Genomic DNA, 22859 nt, shown 5'->3' on the forward strand with positions numbered 1-22859 from the left:
GAATTTGTAGTCACATGTTTGGTACTTGACCATTCATGAATCTGGGAAATCTTAGTATAAAAGGTTTGAAATGGTTTGTTTTTTGTGTTTGACTCGGTTTGACTCGTTGTTGGAGTCGGGATTTGAATTTTGAGTCGGTTTTTGGTCCGGTGTCGGTTTTGACTCTAGTTAGTGTCATTGCGACCCCGTCGTCGTGCATTAAACACTCAAGGTATTATTGAAATGTTTTGAGATGTTTTATTTTCGAAATCGTTTTAAGTTTTCCGACGTAAAGTTGTACACAAACTGTCGATCAAACGCCGCGATTCCAAAGCATGTTATAGTCCGATAATCATCGGGTGTTTGTTGGAGTCTCAGCAGATACTGGGTATCTACACTTCCATAACCTTCTCGAAAGTTGATTTATCGATACATCGTAAAAGAACTCCTTGGGCGGTCTTTTTGTATAACTGCCCGTCATCGGTCTTGATAAATTGGGCCGCGAACATTCGAAGGGCCCACTTCCCTCGTGTGTCGAGGTCTGAAGGGTATTCTCCCGTCTCTTTGTATTTCAAGATGGCGGTATACCAAAGATCGGTTTCACTTTCCTCGGGATTGTCGATTGCATTCACATATGACGGTGCGGATCTCCTTTTCACACAAATGGGCATACTATCCATATGCTCGGGAATATTGATTAAGGCTGTCAATTTTGATAATGCATCGGCAAATTGATTTTCATCTCTCGGAAGATGAACATATTTGACATCATTAAAGAATCGTTCCAATTCCTCGATCCTCATTTGATAAGGAGCCAAATTTTCACTTTTGATTTTCCAGGACCCGGTTACTTGATTGATTACCAAAGACGAGTCCCCGTTCACTAGAAGTCGTTTCACGCCCAGTTCTAGAGCGCTACACAAACCGAGCAAACATGCTTCGTATTCAGCGGCATTGTTGGTGACATTGAAGTCCAATTTGATTGAGACTGGTACATGTTCACCTGTTGGGGAAATGAGGAGAATTCCAACTCCATATCCCATGTAGTTGGATGCTCCATCGAAATATAGGTCCCACACGTCATCTTCGATATGGATTACGTTCTCATCGGGAAATGACCAAGTGTCGATTGCCTCGGTTTCTTCAATTGGATTTTCGGCAAGGAAATCGACCACTACCCTTCCTTTTATAGCTTTTAAGGGTACGTATTTGAGGTCGAATTCGGATAGCATAAGGGTCCATCTTGACATTCTACCATTTAGTACCGGTTTTTCAAACAAGTACTTGATCAGATCCATTTTTGAATAAATGCTAATACTGTAGCTAAGCATGTAGGGCCTTAACTTCTTTGTGGCCCAAACCAAAGCTAAGCATGTCTTTTCAAGTGGAGTATATTTCACTTCATATTCTAAGAACTTTTTACTAATGTAGTAAATTTCTCTTTCTTCTTTGTCAACAGTTTGGGCTAGCATAGCCCCATTGCGATATCGAATCGTAAGGTACAGTGATAAGGGCAACCCAGATACAGGTGGGCTTAGAACTGGAGGTGATGATAACACTTCTTTGACTTTGTCAAAAGCAGCTTGGCATTGTTCATCCCAGATTTCATGTTCTCCAACCTTTAGTTTCTTAAAGAACGGCTCGCATATCATTGTCAGCTTCGCAACAAATTGGCTAATATATTGGACTCAGCCCAAGAAACCTCAGATTTATTTCTCGGTCCCGGGAGGAAGCATTTCTACGATAGCCTTGATTTTGGACGAGTCCACTTCGATGCAACGGTGGCTAACGATGTGGCCCAATAGTTTACCCGAAGTGACTCCAAATGCACACTTCTGTGGATTTAATCTCATGTTGTATTTTCGCAATCTTTCAAAGAACTTTTGAAGTGCTTCGAGATGACCACTTCGTTCTTTGGACTTCACGATCATGTCATCGACATAAACTTCTACTTCTTTGTGCATCATGTCATGTAGCAACGTCGTTGTTGTCCTTGGATATGTTGCCCCGGCATTGATCAAACCGAAAGGCATCACGGTATAACAATAGGTTCCCCATTGCGTTGTGAACGCGGTTTTGTGCATATCTTCCTCAGTTTATTTGGTTATATCCGGCATACCCATCCATGAATAATAGAAGAGCGTGATTAGTGGTATTGTTCTACCAAAATGTCGATATGAGGAAGTGGGAAATCGTCCTTCGAACTTGCCTTATTTAGATCACGAAAATCCATACAAACTCGGACTTTCCCGTCTTTCTTTGGTACTGGAACGACGTTAGCAATCCAATCTGAATATTCCGAGACTTTGATAAACCCGGCTTTGAATTGTTTGTCGATTTCTTCCTTTACCTTTAAGGACCACTCGGTACGCATTCTACGTAGCTTCTGTTTCACTGGCTTAAAACCCGGCTTGATCGGGATTTTATGTTCTGCAATTTCCCGGTCAATTCCCGGCATGTCCTTGTAGGACAATGCAAATACATCTTTGAAAGCCCCCAGTAGATTGATAAACCCTCGTCTTTTTTCGGGATCTAAGGTAGTTCCTATCTTAAGTTCCTTCGGTTGAACTAAGGTTCCCATATTAATGGTTTCGATATCTTCGATTACCGAGCTTCTTTGGTCGTATTCTTCCAACCCTTTAACCAATTGTGGAGGCGGTTCTACCTCCTCATCATCTTCAATCAATTCGCCTTTGTCCTCATTCTCAATGTCATTACTAAAACAATCATTTTCAAAAATTGAATTGCAATGTAAATTAAACAAGTCATAACCAAACTGGTTCATTTTATTATTAATTTGAAAAATCGCGAAATGCGATAACATTTGGGCCAACTGATCAGAATTCAGTTATGGAATAGGGGTATTCGGGACAGGCCCCGGAATACCAGCATGAGAAGGAAAGACTGGGGAGGGGGTGTTTTCAACACTTGACTCCTTAGACTCAGACTTAGGACTCGACTCAGACTCAGACTCGGACTCGGACTCAGACTCGGAATAAGTTTCATCATCTAGGTTGCATATCTTGCCTTATCCAGTAGTCAATTTGAATAAAAGCCCTTTGTTGTCGGTCCATTTAATGGTTTTCCGCCATCCCGAGCCAGTCCTCTGAGGATCTACCTCGGAAATGAGAGTAGATGGATCGAACCTTTCACTTCTAAGGATCATGTTTACAAAATCTTCGTTCGGTATCTCAATTTTCTTCTCCTCTCCGAAGAGAAGGCCCAAATCCCTATTATCAGTAATTGGGGCCGGTTTTGTCTTAGCCGGCATCACGGTTAGGATGTCCTCGGCGATGTAGTAACAATCTTGGAATATTTCAATCCCGGGAAGTAGTCTCTTATGCTTCCAATCATAAATGGGTTCGGGAAAATCCAAAAAAGGCTCGACTTCACCGGCCCTCGTAAAGTATCCATTTAAAGTAAGAAGATACGGTTCCATTTCGATTTCCCGGTCTTCGATCGGTTTCTTACTCTTCTTGAGATAATCTTTCTCGGTGGGTTTATATCCAAGCCCAAATGTCATCCCTTTGTCCATGGGTAGTTTGACTTTGAATTTATCTTCTCTTCGAGGGTATAATGATAAACCAAAGTATTTTCCGGTTTTGAAAACGACCTCGCAAACGCGACTATTTGTGTATAGGTCAATATTCTCCAACTCGGGATTGAGCTCGATGGTGTTGGCTACTTCGAACCCACACGAATCGTTGGGGGGATCGTCCCTCACTTCGGAAGTGATATCCCCTCCGGCCACTACAATTGGAGTAGCATTGATGGTAATGACCTCACCCTTGAACGGGATTTTGATTTTTCGATGTAATGTTGAAGATACGGCCCCTACCGCATGGATCCAAGGCCTACCCAATAGCAAATTGAAGGATGAAGCGACTTCTATCACATGACATGTTATTTCTCGTTCCGTGAATCCAACCCGAATCATTATGTTGACTAGTCCGGATACTCGACGTACTGTACCATCGAAAGCCCGAACCGTTTGATTTGTTGGTATGACGTCATTCTTTTCAAGGCCCAAAATATGAGCGGTCTTCAAAGGAAGGATATTTACAGTGGACCCGTCATCCACTAAAGTCATCGGAATGTGTTTGTTCCGACATATAATAGCAATATAAAGGGCCAAGTTGTGTTGAGGCCCAAACGGAGGAAGATCCTCATCTGAAAATGTCACGGCATTGGTGAGCCTTGGTTGGACGATGGAAGTAACCATGTTGTCGGGAGTGACATTTGGTGACACGGTCATATTCATAAGAGCTTGAAGTAAAGCTTGTCGGTGTTCAAATGAACTCAACATGAGTTGCCAAATGGATACATTGGCCTTAGTCTTTTGGAGTTGCTTGATTAGGGAAGCCTCAGAGGTCGTCCCTTCACCAAGAACCTCGACTGTTGCAGGCTCTTTGGAAGACACTTTTTCAAGGATGTCCTTAGAACTAGAGGCATGGCTTGCCTTCTCGACGCGAAATAGGCGCCCAGATCGAGTCAAATGATTAGACTCATGGGCTTCTTTCCTTACTTGTTGGATTTATGCTTGTGTGTGAGGAATAGTAGCACCCTTAGTAAGGTATATATCATCCTCATCATCGGCCCAAATACCGTTAACTTCGTTGGTATTTCCGAAGGGATAAGGAGTACAATCTATAGCAAAATTCCCAATTTGAATTTCATTCTTTGGGCTTGGTAGGTACTTAAAGCAATCCACAAATATACTCCCGATGTACACTCCCTTTAGATAACACGAGCGAGTGGGACGGAAATGATCAACATTGTCTTCGACAGTGATGAAATTGACATGGTCACCAAATGGATTAGTGACGTTGTTGGGCTTAGTAGTCGGGATTGGAAGCGTTCCGTTCTCGATCATATCTTGGATTTCATGATTTAGCTTAAAGCAATTCTCGATGTCATGACCCTTTCCTTGATGGTAGGCACAATAAGCATCGGGTTTGTACCATTTCTTTCGTTGTTCAACCGGTATATCGGGGATTGGACCAATGGGCTTTAGCTTTCCTTGGGCCATTAGTCTTTGAAGAGCATAAGCATAGGTACACCCAATATCAGTAAATACTCTTGGGCTTTGGCGTTGTGGCCTTTTGGACCCATTTTCGAGTGCATTAATGGCTTCCACAAAGTTAGTAGTTGCGAGAGCCTTACTCTTAGAAGATGATCCCGGGTATCCCTTAGGTTTTTCGACTTCAGTGGCTCTAAGATCGTCTTCGACTTTCCTTCCACTTCGGCCTAATTCTTTAAAAGAATTGAAGTTATGGTACTTGAGAGCATCTCTGTAGACGGGTCGTAAATTCTTTATGAACCTATCCACCATTTCAACCTCATCGGGCTTCTTAGCTAGCTTCACACTTTCACCACGCCACCTTGAATAGAACTCGGTGAAACCTTCCTTTTCTTTATGGGTCATCACCTCTAATGTTCTCATAGAGGTTTGGATTTCCACATTATCAGCATAGTGTCTGCAGAATTCCACTGTGATGTCTTCAAAAGTGGGAAAATTCTTTAGGTCTAAGTTGTAGAACCATGCTTTTGGGTGAGTACCCAAGGATTGAGCAAATATTTTAGAGAGCATTTCAGCAGGTACTCCCTTCAAATCTAGGTAATCCTTGTAGGACTTAACATGGTGGACCGGATCCTCAGTACCCTCAAACTTTGGAATATCAGTAAGTGTAAAGTTTGCGAATAGCTTGTCTAGAACTGGAGTATAGGTCCTTGCATTTTCGAAATGGATACTTTTCCCTTGGGCTAATTTCAATCTATCTTCGATAAACTGAAACCGTTTCTCCAAATCGGATTGAGGTGGGACGGATGAGTCGGTGAGCTTGGACTCGATATTCTCCATCCGAGTCATCATAAGTTCCATTGTCGCACTAAGCTTGTTGATTGCGTCTTCCATTACTTTAAGTCGGGTATTCGGCGGCCTTTCTACAAGAAAACCCGCACCAATTAATATTTTGGATAAAACCTACACACCTTGGACTTGACCCAAAAACTTGACCCATATGAGAAGACTCGGACTTGAACAAGACTATAGGTTCGACCCCTGGGTTCATTTTGACATGGGTTAGACTTATGGTTGACTTTAGACATCGGTTTGACCCAAACTTGGGATTTTAACGAGATTCGACGGCATAACGACTCGATTTTAGACTGGGCTTGGTATCACCAAACCCGTGATTGGACCGTGTATGGCCCATGGGTTCAATGGAGGGACGCCTATATGGGCTAGTTGAGGAGTTCCTTGTGGCTTGACTTGGACTCATGTGATTTGGACCCAAGATTTTAACTTGTGTGATCCAAATGTGTCATATCCTAGATTCTTTAGGATAAGGGGTAGATGACCTTGTATAGTTAAGACACTACCTTAGACTCGACTCAATCTTATGCTTGATTAAGAATCGGGAATTTAAATGGGTTGGATTAATTTGAAAAAAGTTGTATTGAATTTTCAAATCAAAATGGGCATTATAACGGCCTAAAAATGTCCTTTTTAGATCGTTTTTGAAAATTGAAATATTGAAAATGCTATTTTCGAAAATTCGGATCGAAAATAGAGTTAAAATATGGGTAAAAATCTTAACTCTATTACTTCGCTTAGGAAGTGATCCTTTCGAAAGTTCGTGATTGGTAAATAGAGTTAAGATATGGATGAAATCTTAACTCTATTTGGGCATTATTTCGCCTTGGAAAATGGATCTTTTTTTCAAAAGATGATGAGTTTAAAGACTCGGGATTTAAAATAGGGTATGTAATTTTTGGAAATTTGGGTAAACAAGACGGGCCAAAATTTCGAGTTTGACTGATTGAAATTAATTTGAATTTTCGAAAACAGAAGCCCATTCTAGACACGGGATTTTCAAAAATAGGTTTGAAAAACATAACTCGGGATCAAGCAATCACGTAGTCATTCACATATTATGGATTCTATGCATGGCCTAGACTCTTCTAAGTCTCGGTCGGTCTTCTAAAGTGGGTTTATGTCAATGATTCCGCTTCATTAGGGAAGAGTAGACCCGCCATAAGTATTGTACAAAATGGTCGGGAATCCACTTGCTAACCTCCACGATACCACTTTGGTCTTTAAACCGGACATAGTGGACGTCATCAAGTAACAATGCAATCGATACACGGGCTTGATGGTCATCCTAAAGTCTCAATTAGGGTTTATGCATGATAAACAAAAATAAAATATGAACTAGGTAAACCTAATAGCCATTATTTTCTATTTTCAAGCTTCAAATCCCCAGCGGAGTCGCCAAATTTTGGACAAGGGAAATTTACATCCACGCGATAATATGTGATTTAGAGTCGCCACTAAATTTTTAAATGGAATTTAGAAACCAAGTAGAAATTTAGGTTCGTTTGAGTTTACGTGTTAGGAAGTTTGATTAAATTCTTTAATTAACACCCAACCCCGCCCGTTGCAATAACGGTCTCTACTAATAGAAAACAATGGCTATATTGGCTACGAGTTCATATATGCAATCGTTGTTTTAAAACCCTGGCATGTGACATCAATTCTATGTCGATTTAATGCAATTAAACTTCGTCGAGTTATTTAGCATGTGAAGTTCATTAACTATTCTAGTAAACAAACAAAAAGGAGATAGAGAAGAAGGTTTACTTATCTTTAGCATAAGATAGATTAGCAAATATTAGTTGCATAACAATTACAATAACAATTACAAATCAAACAACAAACGAATGCAAAAGAGCAAACCAAGGAGGGCACGCATAACGAGGTTGGCCGAGACCTATTCAGTCAACTTGGGATCGTACAAGACCTATTCTAAGTCAAGTCGGGTTTCATTCATGTGATATGTGATAAACAATCAAGTTAGATTAAATTACTTCATAATTAATCTGATTAAAACAAACATGCAATCTTCACTTTAATTATTTCATAACTAAATTAGACATGTGAGTAATCATGTGAAAATAAGACTAATTCTTAGTCTTAGAAGAAAACGTGACATATGAAGGATTCAAACATATGAGAAAAACAAATCAACACAAACAATTCTCTTCATGCGATTTCATGCAATTCTAATTAATCATATCCAATTAATTAAAGCAAAACATGTGAATTAATAAAAAAAAGATTTCATCTTTTATATTTTAACATGCCAAAAATATCAGATCTAAACAAATTCTAAGATAGATCTAACAAAAGAACATAATTAAACAAGTTCTATGCTTAATTGAAATAAACATGCGATATGTGCAACAAGATTGTCATAAATCATTCTAATTCCTAACAGAAAACAAATCCATATGTAATATAAGTCATCCATCGGCATTAACAACGACTTATGATATCCCATCCTTCTTCATACATAAATTATATCACAATAATATCAAACTCAACATGCAAACGAGTTAGTTAACGATATAAACAATATATGATAATAATTGAAGAAAACGAAATAAAGGAGGAAAAAGAGAAAGGGATTATTTCACCCTCAACCTACATGTATCGTTGACAAAGTCTTCGTGTCATAATCGATTGTAGATATTGTCTTGAGGGGCCGCCTTCGACGAGTTTGATTGCAAAACCGGAATCTTCTTAGAAAATAAAGGTTGATTTTGTATTTAGCTTTGTGAATTCGTTACTAATCCGATTTTAGATCCGAAAGATGTTTTACAAACCTAAAAGAGTCTAGTTTTCAGATCTAGGATTTAGGTTAGGTCTTTTTAGGGTTTGAGACACGAAATTTTAGGGTTTGTGTCTCGGTGTCTAGTGATTTGATGAGGGTTTAAACTTTGAATTGTATTAACTTTTTCAATCTCCTGAATGAAGGATGAATGAAGGGTATTTATAGTGAAAGGCTTGCTTGGGGAAGGGTTTAGGTGAGTTGGACGGTTCACACACAAAAATAAAGAGTATTTTCCAATTTTTAAACTCCTTCCAGATTCAGATACATTCTCTTAACAAAAGAAAAGATATCGATTGAATTATGGAAAGTAAGGAAGTCTTACTCTCACACGTTTGGAATAAACAATGTGAACGAGATTTAAAAGCTTATTTAATGAGTTGTAACTTCCTAAAAGATAAATTTATCAGGTATGGAAAAGATACCGACAAATATTTTGCCTTAAAGAAAGATTGGATTGAAATTAGGAAAGCGAAATAAACTCTTTTTTGGCAGTTTGTGTTGTCCGAAATTTTGGAGGCTTTTTATGGTTATTTTCTGAGTTGGAAGCTCCTAAAATAATATTAAATAGTCTTATTAATATTATAGATAGGTTTCCTACTAGAATTGGAAGATTTGAATTGAATTTATGGAAGGAAGAATAACAACTTCTTAAAAGTTGTAATTCACGGTTTTGGCAACGAATCAGGAGTAGTATTTGACTGATATTTTTAACTGGATAAGGCTTAGTGGGTAGGCTTAAGTGTCTATTTTGGATAGGTGTTGGTTCGAGCTCGAGCTTCGAGGCCCGGGGTAGGTCGATCCGACCGTAAGTGAGCAAAGGTCGAGGCTCGGGCTTGATTTGGGTAGTTATGTCGATGGGAGGTATAAGGTGGGCTAAAAATGGTAGGTTGGGTTGCGAGCAAGGATATTTGAACACTAGACTCTCTGTAGATAAAAATGGGTTAGAAATCTTTCTGAAAATCGGATCAAAATGAGCTCCAAATCGAGCTCCAAATCGAGCTGCTTCGAGCTTAGAGATCGTAACGAAACTCGAGTTTTTCTAATCGAGATTTAAAATGCAATTTAAAATGATTTTTCAAATCAAAATAAACTAAATGACGAAAAATAATATTTATTTTATTTTCAATAAAAATAAATAAATATGGGTAAATAAATTCAAATTAAGGTAAAATAAAATGAATTCATTTGAAATGTGAAAACTAATTTAAATTTCATTTAAATTAATTAAATTCCTCGTCGATAACGCCCATTCTACATCGAAAATGAGCACGGAATAATGACTAAGTCGAACAGTTGTGTACATGTCGTCCTATCATCATCGGGTATTGGTCAGGATTTCTATAGATGTCAATATCGACAGATACGGGTATCTACAATGGGGTGATCGAGTAATAAATGAAAGTGGGGTTTGAAGTTTCACCTGACACGTACTCTATTTTTTACCGGTCATGTTAAATATCTTCGACACTTTTACTAATTATCGTCGATAATTAACACATCTTTCCAATATTGCCCCCGATTAACTCTCATTTCTCTCTCTCTCTCTCTCTCTCTCTCTCTCTCTCTCTCTCTCTCTCTCTCTCTCTCTAAAACAAAAAAAAAGAACTGTTTTTTGGAAAAAAAATCATAATTTAATTTACGAACTTTTCGATTAAAACAATTTAAACATATCGACTAATGACGGTAACAACGATCAAGTTAGTAACGATGTTCAAGAGATATGTTTACGTTTCAAGTTTATGATTTGACGAACGGATTAGAGTTGAACGGATTAGCGATTATCGATCCTCGTGCCCAAAACTAATTTAAGACGGAAATTAATAATTTTTTTAAAAAACAAAATATGTCAAAAAAAGGCCTGGATGAAGAAATTTTTCGTCTAGACGAAATTTTTTTCATCCAGATGAAAAATATTTTCGTCCGGGAGAAATTTTTTTTTCTGGACGAAATTTTTTTCCGTCTGGACGATTTTTTTTTTTTAATGGACCTAGGTCTGGACGAGAAATTTCTTCGTCTGGACGATTTTTTTTTCGTTCGTAATTTTTTTTTTTTGAAAAAAAAATCATTTTCTGACTTAGATTAATTTTTGGCGCGGTAATCGATAATCGCTAATCCGTTCTAACAATAACGATTCTATTCTAAACCACTTAAATCTACTAACTAACTAGTTTTCTTGCCCGTGCGTTGCACGGCTATTAAAATAATGTGTGATAAATTTCACAATAAAATGGAATATAGACATATAGTACATCGTTCATGTCTAAGATTTTATGTATGCCGCATGACCAACAAATAATTCCCGTTAACATAATATTGACATAAGAATAAAAGGGTGTTTGATTAATAAAATACTTTTTTTAGGAAAATAAAACCAATATGAAGTTTATATATAAGATACTTGGACTGATAGTTTATAGAATTTGTTCATTAATATATGTTTGTTTTTCAATTGGTCAAGGAAAACAATAATATATACTCTGCATAATCAACTCAATGATGCAACAAATCTCCTTCTTTCGAATAATAACCATAATTTAATCATTGTTGGATCAAATTGTAATTATGTTAAAACATTTAGAGGTAGTTAGAAAGTTATATCTCCCGGTCAAACCATAGAAGTACGTTTGAATGTGAACCAAATTTCGACGCAATACTACATGGCTAGGGCTGCTTATGACCCCCCCTCTCTTTCTCTCTCTCTCTCTCTCTCTCTCTCTCTCTCTCTCTCTCTCTCTCTCTCTCTCTATAGCAATAGTCTTGGCCCCCATCTTCTCATTTGAAACAAAATCTTTCATGCAAACCTCTATTTTTCTTCCCTATTCACACATATGAACTAAAACAATCCCATCTGTAATACCCCGTAATTTAATAATAATTTATGAGAACAAGTGATGTAATTTAAATAATTAACTAATGGCATTTCTAATAATAATTGCAAATAAGACAGTAATTGAATAATAAAGTAAGTAAGCAAGTCGGAAATTGGGCTTGGCTAGTAATAAGGCCTCGGGCCATGTGTATAGGATAAGTGGGCCGATTATATTTGTCCTAGTATGAGTATGGTCGGGAATTGTTTCGGGAATTAATAATTATATTAATAAGGAGAATAATAATAAATAAAGGTAACAATAATTATAATATTAATAATCCTAAATAATATTATTATTATAATAAAATCAGTAAAGGAAATATGTAGTAATTCTACTTATGGGGGGGGGGGGGGTCATAATAATAATAATAATAAGGTCATCCCTGGTCTGGAATCAAATGACTATTCCCAAACACAGTTTTCTTGCATGGATTTATTTCCATAAAGGTTTGAACACAAATGAAAAACTGAAAAGCTTTGGGTTAGACATTGATACTACCTGCCTTATCTGTGGAGATGGGAACAAAGCCTTGGAGCATCTTTTCTTCTCCTGTGAATATAGTCAAAGAATCATTAGTAGAGTTGAACAATGGATGGGTTTTAGCTTACCTCGAGACGATGTGACTGAATGGCGGATTAACATCCCTGGATCTCAGGATAAGAAGGATACTATCAATGGAATCATCAATGCTATGATGTATTCCATCTGGCACCAGAGAAATCGCAGTAAACATGAGGCTAACATCATCAGACCAGAAACAGTGGCTACTGGAATCATCAAAGATATGAAGATTTGGCAAGCTACAGTTGTGACAAGGAGGAAGAAATTGCAGGATCAATGGATTTATGTGTTGTGTGGAGCTTGAGAGGTCGCCGTTGTCCCTCTCTCTCCTGTTTTTGTTGTTAGAATGAAATAGGGTAAGATTTGTGAATGTCGGTGGGTGTGGTGGGTTATTTGTGCCTTGGGCCTTGCTGTTTTCTTTTTGTTTTGTTTTTGCGTGTATAGTCTGGCCCAAAAATGGGTCGTCTTAACACGGTGTATGGTCACGATCTTCTTTTTTATTTAATAAAAGCTTACATTTTATCAAAAAAAAAAAAAAAAATAATAATAATAATAATAATAATAATAATAAAATAATAATAATAATAATAATAACCATTTAGAGAGACGAACTTTCTCTCTCTAAATCAGATTCTCTATTTTCTTGCCGCCATTGCTGCACTTCGCGAGCTCCCATGGCACGAGGCAGGGGACGGCCACCAAAGATCCGTACACCAATGGATTCCTCGTCAGCTACTGATCATTTTGATACTGATTTGGTGTGTAATTCTGACTTTTCTTCCAAAACCCATTTTTCCCCAAATCGTAGTTCTCCATGTCTTAATGATTTCATTGTTGATGCGATTTCTGCTGCTAAACCTCGAACTATTGTGCGTAATACTCCCTCTAATCGCATTAATTCTCCTAAACGTCCTATTGCTCCATCCAATGCTACGTCAATCGCCATTGATGGCCGCAATTTAGGGATTGCTGCTGATATGTCAATTGTTGATCCTAAATCTTTGAGTAACACGGTTAATCCTAGTACTGTTGTTGATGTTACATCAAACCCTAAGACGCCTAGGATTATCGATGTTTCTGCTGATGTGATCATTCCTTCTAGCACCATTTGTTCTTCTGGTATCCCTGCATCTTATGGTTCAACCATAGATCCTGCATCTTTCCAGGAGAAACCCAGTAAAAATTGGGCTGATGTTGTCAAACCAAAGAACCCCATAGGCATGAGCTTATTCTTTCATGAGCAAAGTAAGGTATCATCTAAAATTGCCATTGATTTGGAAGATTTCCAAGAGGAACTAAAGCTATGGAAATTCACCTTGATGGGCAATATTCTTGGATCTAAGCCAACTTTGGCTCAGGTTACTGCCTATGTTGAGAAAAATTGGGGACCTATTGCCAAGCTTATTGTCCAATACTTCAAAAAAGGGTGGTTCGGGTTTAGATTTCAGACTAAGACTGACATGACAAATGTTCTGAAGGGTGGTCCATGGAAAATGGGATCATATTCTATCATATTGAAGCAATGGTCTCCATCTTTCTCTACTACTATGGATAGGGTCTCACTTATCCCTATATGGTTCTTATTTCCTGATTTAGACCCATATCTATGGTCCTCTGCCGTCCTCAGTAAAATGGCTAGTAAAATTGGGAGGCCAATGTTTGCTGATATGCCCATCACTTGCAAAGAAAAGTTGTCTTTTGCTAGGGTTATGGTTGAAGCTGATATCTCCTCCTCTCTCCCTGAGCTGATAACCATTAACACCCCTTTTGGTCCCTCCAAGCAAAGAGTAGACTATGAATGGCTACCCTACTACTGTGTTGAATGTGGGAAAATGGGACATCAGGCTCGAAATTGTAAGAAAGGAAAACCAAAGACTATCCCAAAAAAAAGCACCCACTAAGGTTTATAAGCCAATCCAGAAGGATTCTTCTATGGCTACTACACCCTACCTGCTAGGTGGTACCCCAGTGGCTAAGACTGACCAGCATGGCCCCTTACAGGGTCATCCAGCTCAGGCTACTGCCACTGGAATGCATCAAGAATGCAGCAGGAAGGAGGGGGTGGACAAGACTCAAATAGCCTTGAAGAGAGCCTTGCCACCTACCTCATTTGTTTCCTCTTTGCCCATTCATAATAATTTCTCTCCTCTAGTGGCCTCTGAAGTTGAGGATATTATACCTGATAAGTCTAATTCTGAGGGCTTGTTGACTGCTTCCCCCCTGCTAGGTGGTACCTCAGCTAGTTCTGGCTCAACAGCTATCCCTGTTGCCCAAGCTACTGATCTGCAGCTAGAATGCAGACATGGTGAAGAGCTGGTTAGGCCTCATTCTGTTCAGGCCATTGACACTGGGGCCTCTCCCCTAGTAGCATCTAAAGCACAGACTATTTCCCATGTTACTGTTGACTCTGAAGTTTTGTTGATTGGCTCCTCTCTGCTAGGTGGTACTTCAGCTAGTCTTGGGTCAGGAGTTACCCCTCTGCAGGGGGTTCAGATATCTCCTCAGTTGGAAGCTCCTGTTACCCAAGCTACTAAAATGCATCTAGAATGCACATATGGAGATGAGTTGACTGAGACTCAAATAGCCTTGAAGAGAGCCTCATCATCTATCCTAGTGGATGTCCCTCCTTTGGTTCTCACACCTGTGACTCAGGAAACTATGGCTATTCAGGTTGCTAAATCTGAACTTACCAGAAGGGAGCACATTATAGGGGAAAATGATCCTCCTGATAAACTTCCATGAAGATCTCTTCCTGGAACATTAGAGGGGGGAATGATCCCCTCAAACAACATGAAGTGTTGGACTTTATTAGGCAAAACAATATTGACATTAGTGGAATCCTGGAAACTAGAATTAAGAAATATGCTGCTAAAACTCTTATTAAGAAACATTACAGGAATTATAATGTGGTGTGCAACTATGCTGCTCACTACAATGGTCGAATTTGGCTCATTTGGAGGCCAGCTCATGTAACTGTCAATTTCCTCAAGATTCATTCATAGTTCATTCATTGTGAAGTCACTCATCATGCCACTGGGCATGTCTTTCATCTAACCGTGGTTTATGCTAGCAACAAGGCTAGGATTCGTGATGATCTCTGGGATAATCTTCAGCAGCTCAGTTGTAACATTTCGTGTCTGTTATGTTTAATTGATGTGTCAAAAGTGTGTGTTAACTGTGTTAGAAATGCGTGACGTCCGTATGTACGATATACAATACCCTTCTGATGTTTGAGTGCGGGAGCGAACTTCGGGACGAAGTTCATTTTAAGGGTGGAAGACTGTAATACCCCGTATTTTATATAATCAATTAAACGGATATTATTATATATTAATTATTATACATTTTATATTACTAATTAAGTCGGGTTAATTGTTGAGTCGATAATTACGTTAAATTATTTTACTTGACTCGCGTTGTATCGACCTAAGTTATATGAGACGGGTTTATATGGAATTCGAAATGTGAGCTAACCCATTTGAGTTGGCCCAATAACTGTTCAGTCCAAGTAACCCTAAACCCTAATAGTACCCTAACCCTAATAGTACACTACCCAACCCGCCTCCCTCATTTCTTACTCCCTCAACCCGCCTCCCTTCTTCATCAACACCAATCTCAGCCTTTCACGCTTAGAGAGAGAGAGAGAGAGTGACCGTGGGTGTTGACGGCGCAGCAGGGATGAGCTAGGGGCTATTATCGACGACTGTGGGTGGCCCTGGTGGCTGTTGTGGTGGCGGAAAAGGTAAGAGTTCAACCCTTTCTTCTGTTTTCGCATTTATGTCGAGTTGTTGGTTGTTGTTTTGTGACTTAGGGAGGTGAGGCTGGTGGTTGTTGACGGGGTAAGGGAATTGGGTGGTATGTGACGAGTGTAGTGGTGGTAGTTAGGGAGGTTTTAGGCGGTGGAAATGGCGGCAGGAGGTGTTGTCGACAGGGGTAGTCAAACGGGTTTAAGATACGGGTTTCCAGGCGAGTTAGATGGTTAGGATTTGGGTGGCGCCACCGTGGACTCGGGGGAGGTTGAAACGGCGGCGCCATGTCGTCTGGGTTCGTGGGCTGACGGCGAGCAGGGCGGTGGTAGTTTAGCAGGGGATAGGTGTTGGTTGCGGTGGTGGTGAGTCGAGAAAATGGGGCGTTTGGTGAGGCTCGGCGGTGAACAAGGCCAAATGACGGCCCTGGTTCGACTCGCCGGCGGCAGTCGACCAGACTGGGGTCGGTGGTTGATGGTGGGGTCAAAGAGGGGAGCAGGCCAGGTGGTTGTCGTGGTGGTGTAGGCGGCGCGTGAAGGGTGGGGGTGAGAGTGAAGGCGCGTGATGTTTAGTCGGTTTGATTCGTTTTCCTTATTATTTAAGTTATCGTATTCAGTTAATTAATTTAACTCCCGAGTTATTTAAAGTAATTAGAGACGGGTTTTGAGTCGGGTTATTCGAATTGTTCTATGTTGATTCGGGTTTTCTTAAGTCGTTTAATTCGTTTAATCTTTTATTTATCATATTAGTTATTCAATTTAATTTAAAGTCGGTTAAATAATTCAAGTCGGGTTTTGGAGTCGGGATGGTTAAATGGAAAACTGCTATATCGGGAAGTTTCCATTTAAGGAAACTTTCCATTTAGGGAGTTCTATTTTTAGTAACTTTCTATTTTGGGAACAGGAATAGTTAAGTGATTGTTTATCATTTAATTATCTTTCGAGAGGGCTTAATTGTTGTGGAATATTCTGGACACCCGACCGTTTGACTGCGATCTTCGAGGTAGGGAAATACACTTGACTTATTATCGTTGTTGTTGAATTGTGTTGACTTGATTCATGGTTGTTGATTTACGTTATGATTCATATACGGGAAGGTGATTGACTGAATTGATCGTATTGAGTATGATATCATAACATCGGGTAATCGGCATGATTTTATGATTTATCAGTTCAATGATATATATATATTGTGTTGCATTAATTTCTTTTGAGCATTCATATGCATTGGAGATGGAGGATGTTGTGGTGATGTGGTGTGGTGATGATGATGTTGTGATAAGGCCCATGTGGGTTCTGCAGGACTTGCCCCGGTGTCCTCATTTTGCGGTGGGGAGATCGGCTACGGTCGATATATATAGTCTACCGGGGATCGGTATGGCTGGGCGTTCCGGGTTATGTGTTATGAGATATGAGTTGAGATGGAGATGGAGGCGACGGAGGAGCATGCATATCATATTTTGTTATTTCATTGTTTTCCCTACTCAACCTCGTGGTTGACCCTGTGTATTCGTGAACACCTGTGATGACCCAAATATTGGCGTGCAGACTTGACAGGTTTAAGAGATAGAACGGGAGCTTGGTGGGCGTGAGACACTGGATCAGAAGACTTAGTAGCTAGATCATCATCTAGAAGACTTTCACTTTTATTTATGTTAGTTCTTGTAATTTGACGTAAAAGAGGTTTTGTAATAATTAAGTTAAAGTAATTATATAATTTTGCCTTGGAGTTTGATTTGTTATTCACTACCTCGGGAAACCGAGATGGTAACAGTCCGGTTTATTAGGGAATGTCTTGCTAAAGGCTCCTTCATAAACCGGGGTGTTACATCAGTACTCAAGTGCAGCATTGGCTTATTTTGGGTGATTTTAATGTTGTTAGGGATGTCAGTGAAAGGATTAGTAATACTCCTCCAAATCTTGGAGACATCCTGGATTTTAATTCTTGTATCCTCCGTTGTGGGGTTGATGATCTTTACAGCACTGGGTGTGAGATGACTTGGACAAATAAACAAGATGTAGATTCCATTGTCTGGTCTAAGCTTGATAGAGCTCTTGCTAACTCCTCCTGGCTGAATACTCTCCCTGGTACCTGTGTCTCCTTTTTGCCTGCAGGTATTTCTGACCACTCTCCTGTGCTGGTCACTGTATTTGAGGATAAACATGTTGGGTCCAGATTTAGCTTTCTTAATAGTTGGGTGGAACATCCTGATTATAAAAATTTGGTCTCTGAGGCATAGCATGAGCCTGTTGCAGGCTCCACTATGTTCAAATTTTTTAACAAGCTCAAAAATGTGAAGGACAGGCTTAAAAAGCTGCATAAAGAGAACTTTACCAATCTGGATCAGCAAATAAAGGAAAGCAAGAAGGCTCTCCATCACTGTCAAGAGCAAAGACATGCAAATCTCTCTAATTCTGATCTATATGATCAGGAAAGAACTCTTCTTGCAACTTATACAAATCTTAGACATCTTGAAAGCTCCATTATCAAGCAAAAAGCTAAGATTGATCATATATCCTATAGTGATTCCTCCTCCAAATATTTCTTTGCTCAAATTCAGGATAGGAAACAGCAGCAAATTATTGGGAGAATTTTTGACAAAGATGGTACTGAGCAAATTGGGGTGGACAATGTTGATGTGACCATTATTTGAGCATATTTAGTCCCCGAATTAGCCTTGTTCCCATGCTTTTTAGTGCATATTTAGGTCATTTATTATCTTTAGTCTTTTGTTTTGCATATTCTTTGAGGTTTTGTCCCCTTGGTAGGAAAGGAGTGCAAACCTTGCATTTTCATGGCAAAATAAAGCTAAATTGATTGAATTCAATGACCAAGCATCAAAGAGAAGACAAGACTAGAAGGCCTTTGTACATATTATAGTAGATGGGCAATGATGAGGAAAGATACTTGCATCTCCGACAAGATCCCCGAGGATTGTTGGAAGAAGGAGGAAGAAAAGAAGAAAAGAAGAAAACTGACCCAGAATCCGAGCGGCTTGACCCTCGGGACGCTCGTCCAAGACGGCCAGAATCCGAGCGTCCGACCAAGGAATCCGCTCGTCCAGCAGCCAGGCAATCCGCTCGTCCCGATGCCTTGGACGCTCGGATTGTGCTACAACAACTTCCGTTTTCTTCTTGTTCTATCAAGGATGCGCATATTTCGGAAAGACCGGCAAAAAGGAGACCGGCATCTCTTTTGAGAGGAGCGATTCCTCAAGGACTTAATCGTCATTTAAGCCCTTAGTAAACCCTAATTTGTGCACCTAATCCCCACTATAAATACCCCATTAGTCTAATTAGATAGGTATGTTCTTCTTATCAATCTCTAGTGTAGTTTATATCATTCTAATCTCTTCTTAATCTTGTAATCAACTTTTAATCAAGTCTTAATACAAATCTCATTTCCTTAATCTCTCTTTTGTTCATCTTTTATTTTGGGTAATTGAAGATTATTTGGGTTATTATTGGGAGATTGACAACCTTCCAATCAATCATCAAGTACTTCTATTATTCTTTGCTTTATTTTGGAATCATTAGTAGGTATAATCCTCTTAATCCCTTTTTAATTATTGTTAATCATCTTCATTTATTCATCATGTTTTGCTTTGTTAATGTGATTGACAACATTGTTAACATGTCAAACTTGATAATGAGTGAGTAGTTTCCTTAACTAGGGTTAATGGGTAATTAGGGGAAACCAACATGGGGAATGATTCATGCTTAATCTAATATGTTTTCATAGTTTATTTGCTTGCTTGTTGTGATCTCAACTTATGCACATGTTATGTTTGATGAAATGCGAGCCTATGAATCCTTGCATTTTTTACCCATCACCTACCTTTTCAATGAGACTTATAAGACATAAACCAACTCGAGTCTCATTAGACCATGCATATAGTTGAGTAGGGAGGATTAAGTCGACTTGTAGATGTTGTACAATCTAATCGATTCGGCTCCGGGACCCAAACCTTCCTAGGATTGTAAGATATAAACCAACTCGATCCATCACAACAATAATTGCTTGCTTATAATTTGAGAATATGTTTGTATGATCAATTCCCATGAATCCCCTATGACCCCATGACACCCTAGTGCTTTTAATCAATTGTTTACATCGCTTTTTAATCATCTTTCTTGTTTACCTTTTATTGCTATTTAGTTTAGTGATCTTCTCATCTCAACCCCAAATCGTGACACCCCTAGACACCGCTACTTGCAATCGAAAATCCTACATCAATACCCGTCCCTTGGGATCCGACCTTTACTTGCCTCTTTACTAATAGTAGAGGTGTTTGTGAAGTTATAAATATTGTTTTGGTCTAGGTGCTCCTAACGACAAGTAACTGAAAAGAAAATACTCCCGACCAAATGTAGCCGCTGGTTTCATTGACTATTATAAGCACCTCCTTGGCTCCTCTAAATCCACCTTACCCATTGATGTCAATTTCATCCAACAAGGCTCTTGTGTCCATCCTGGTGATCATAATAGGCTCACAAGACCTGTGGATAATCTGGAGATCAAGGCTGCCCTTTTTAGCATTGAGGAGGACAAAAGCCCAGAACCTGATGGCTTCTCCTCTGGTTTTTTTAAGCAATCTTGGGATACTGTGGGTTCTGATTTCTGTAAGGCTGTTCAAGCTTTCTTCATGAATGGTAGACTTAGTAAGCAAGCTAATGCTACTCTCATTACTCTTATCCCCAAAAAGAAAGTCAGCAACACTGTTATGGATTTCAGACCAATATCCTGTTGTACCACTTTCTATAAAACTATTAGCAAAATCATTGCAAATAGGCTTCAGGATGTGTTACCTAAGTTGATTGGCCATGAACAGGCAGCTTTCATTACTGGGAGGAATATACATGAAAATATCATGCTCTCACAATCCATGGTCAAAGGTTATAGCAGAAAATACTTAACTCTTAGATGCCTTATAAAGGTGGACATCGGGAAAGCCTTTGATTCTTTACAATGGGATTTTATCAAGTCTGTTCTTCATGCTCTCAAATTTCCTACCATTTTCATTGACTGGATCATAGGATGCATTACAAGTTCTTGGTTCTCCATCAAGTTAAATGGCTCAGTGCATGGTTTTTTCCAGGGTAAGAGTGGGGTTAGACAAGGTGACCCCCTCTACCCTTATCTTTTTGTTCTAAGTATGGAAATTCTTTCCAGATATCTAAGAAGACTGTGTACTCAAACTGATGTGTCTTTCCACCCTAAATGCTCAAAGCTTTCTCTCACTCACCTGATCTTTGCTAATGATCTTATGATCTTCACCAGAGGAGATGTGCCATCAGTCACTGCAGTCTTGCATACCTTGGAAACCTTCTCTCACTGGTCTGGCCTATCAGCTAATAATGATAAAACTGATGTGTATTTTGGTGGAGTATCCACTATTATCAAGCTTCAAATTCTACAGGTTACTGGTTTCTCTGAGAGAAGCTTCCCTTTTAGATACCTTGGTCTTCCCTTACATACTGCAAGGAACACTTTTGACACCTATGGAAGCCTTATAACTAAGATCCAAACTCAGATTCATCAATGGGCAGCCAAGTCTTTCTCCTATGCAGGAAAGGTTCAGCTGCTGAACTCTATTGTTTTTGGCCTAATGAACTTCTGGTATGCCAGTGCCTGTTAGAAATCTATATCTCTTTTCTTAACATATTCATATATGTGATGATTTTAATTTAGTCATAAAATTAAAAGATGATCTTATGCATGCAAACAATAATATAAATAAAGAAGAAATCATCATCTCACATTGATATCTCGGTTTATATGGGCACAAGAGAGTTCTCCTACTCTCTTGTTCTTGAGCTTTCCTTAATTGGATGAACAAGGATTCAAGTGTAGAATCCCTCCCAAGGAATAATACCCAAGGTAAACTCTTAACAAAATTAATATTATTATTACTAGAACAATATTAATTTAACTTAAAATGACCCAAAATATTTATATTTGGCTCTCTTAATTCGGCTAAGAGAGGAAGAAGATTGGAGTTTTTATTTTTCTAGTTTTCTTAGAGAACTTACTTATTTCTTACACTAGAAATATTGTGTGAATATGAATGAATGAATAATAGAGCAAAAAACTCTCTATTTGGTCTTCACAAAACCGGTGGGAAGGAGAAAGAGAGAGAGCCAATGCATGCACAAGTTTGTCTTCACAAGAACAAGTAGGTATGCATGGCTAGTATTAGGCTAATATGATGATGTTTTCCACTAACTCAATTAACATAATATATTGCTAATACTACCCCATTATTTCGGTCCAAATAGATAAAATGGACTCCATTTTATTTTTGTCAATTTATCACATGTCATATGTCACATAAAATTGTTATGTATTTTTAACATATTAAAAATCAACGCATTAATAAAAATACGTCATATACAAAATCGACTTAGTAATTCATAATTACTTGTACCAAAATAATTTCCCAATTATAAATCACAACATCTTGTATTTATAATAATTTTATTCATTCAAATGCAATTGTTTCCTTAAACAATAATTTCATCTAAGTAATAAAACAATTCGATTACTTAGACCGTATCTTATTTAATCAAATTTCAGTAAGACACGTAAATATTACTTCCAAAATCGTCCGTCAATTTTAAGTAATTTAATTGACCCGTATCGTCATACGATCAATTAAATGAACAATTAAGAGTGTTACCCTATAGGTATGACCTAAGGGGATCAACTGGACACCACCGTCGTACGACAGTAATGTCAAACTCTAGTCAGCCAATCATTACCGATATGTGTGGACCAGTTGACAGTAAAAATTACTTCCCAATCGTATTCTTTAAAATGAGATATAAACATGTGATCATCATGATCAACAGTTGTGATCGCATTATTGTCGGAGGATACATATTCCAACAATCTCCCACTTGTCCTCGACAAGTGTGCGTCACCAATTCTCTTAACCTATTACTATCTCCCACTCAATGCAAGGTGTCTTTCAGGTCGTACTTGCAAGTGATCATATCGAGAGTGGTTTCCTCGATCTGGAGAATAAC

At 38.8% G+C, this 22859-nt stretch overlaps 2 protein-coding genes across 2 annotated transcripts; one reads left to right on the forward strand and one right to left on the reverse strand.

Annotated features, from left to right (window-relative positions):
* Window positions 1-371: 371 nt before the first annotated feature.
* On the reverse strand, window positions 372-2764 carry LOC141588126 (uncharacterized). Its single transcript, XM_074409581.1, has 3 exons — window positions 2189-2764; window positions 1483-1607; window positions 372-1230 (listed from the first exon to the last, which is right to left on the reverse strand). The coding sequence occupies exons 1-3, from the start codon at window positions 2762-2764 to the stop codon at window positions 372-374; spliced, it is 1560 nt and encodes a 519-aa protein (XP_074265682.1).
* A 9157-nt stretch (window positions 2765-11921) lies between these two features.
* On the forward strand, window positions 11922-12389 carry LOC141588127 (uncharacterized). The gene has a single exon (XM_074409582.1). The coding sequence runs from the start codon at window positions 11922-11924 to the stop codon at window positions 12387-12389; it is 468 nt and encodes a 155-aa protein (XP_074265683.1).
* Window positions 12390-22859: the final 10470 nt, after the last annotated feature.

This window comes from Silene latifolia, chromosome 6 (genome assembly GCF_048544455.1).
Source record: "Silene latifolia isolate original U9 population chromosome 6, ASM4854445v1, whole genome shotgun sequence".
NCBI lineage: Eukaryota > Viridiplantae > Streptophyta > Magnoliopsida > Caryophyllales > Caryophyllaceae > Silene > Silene latifolia.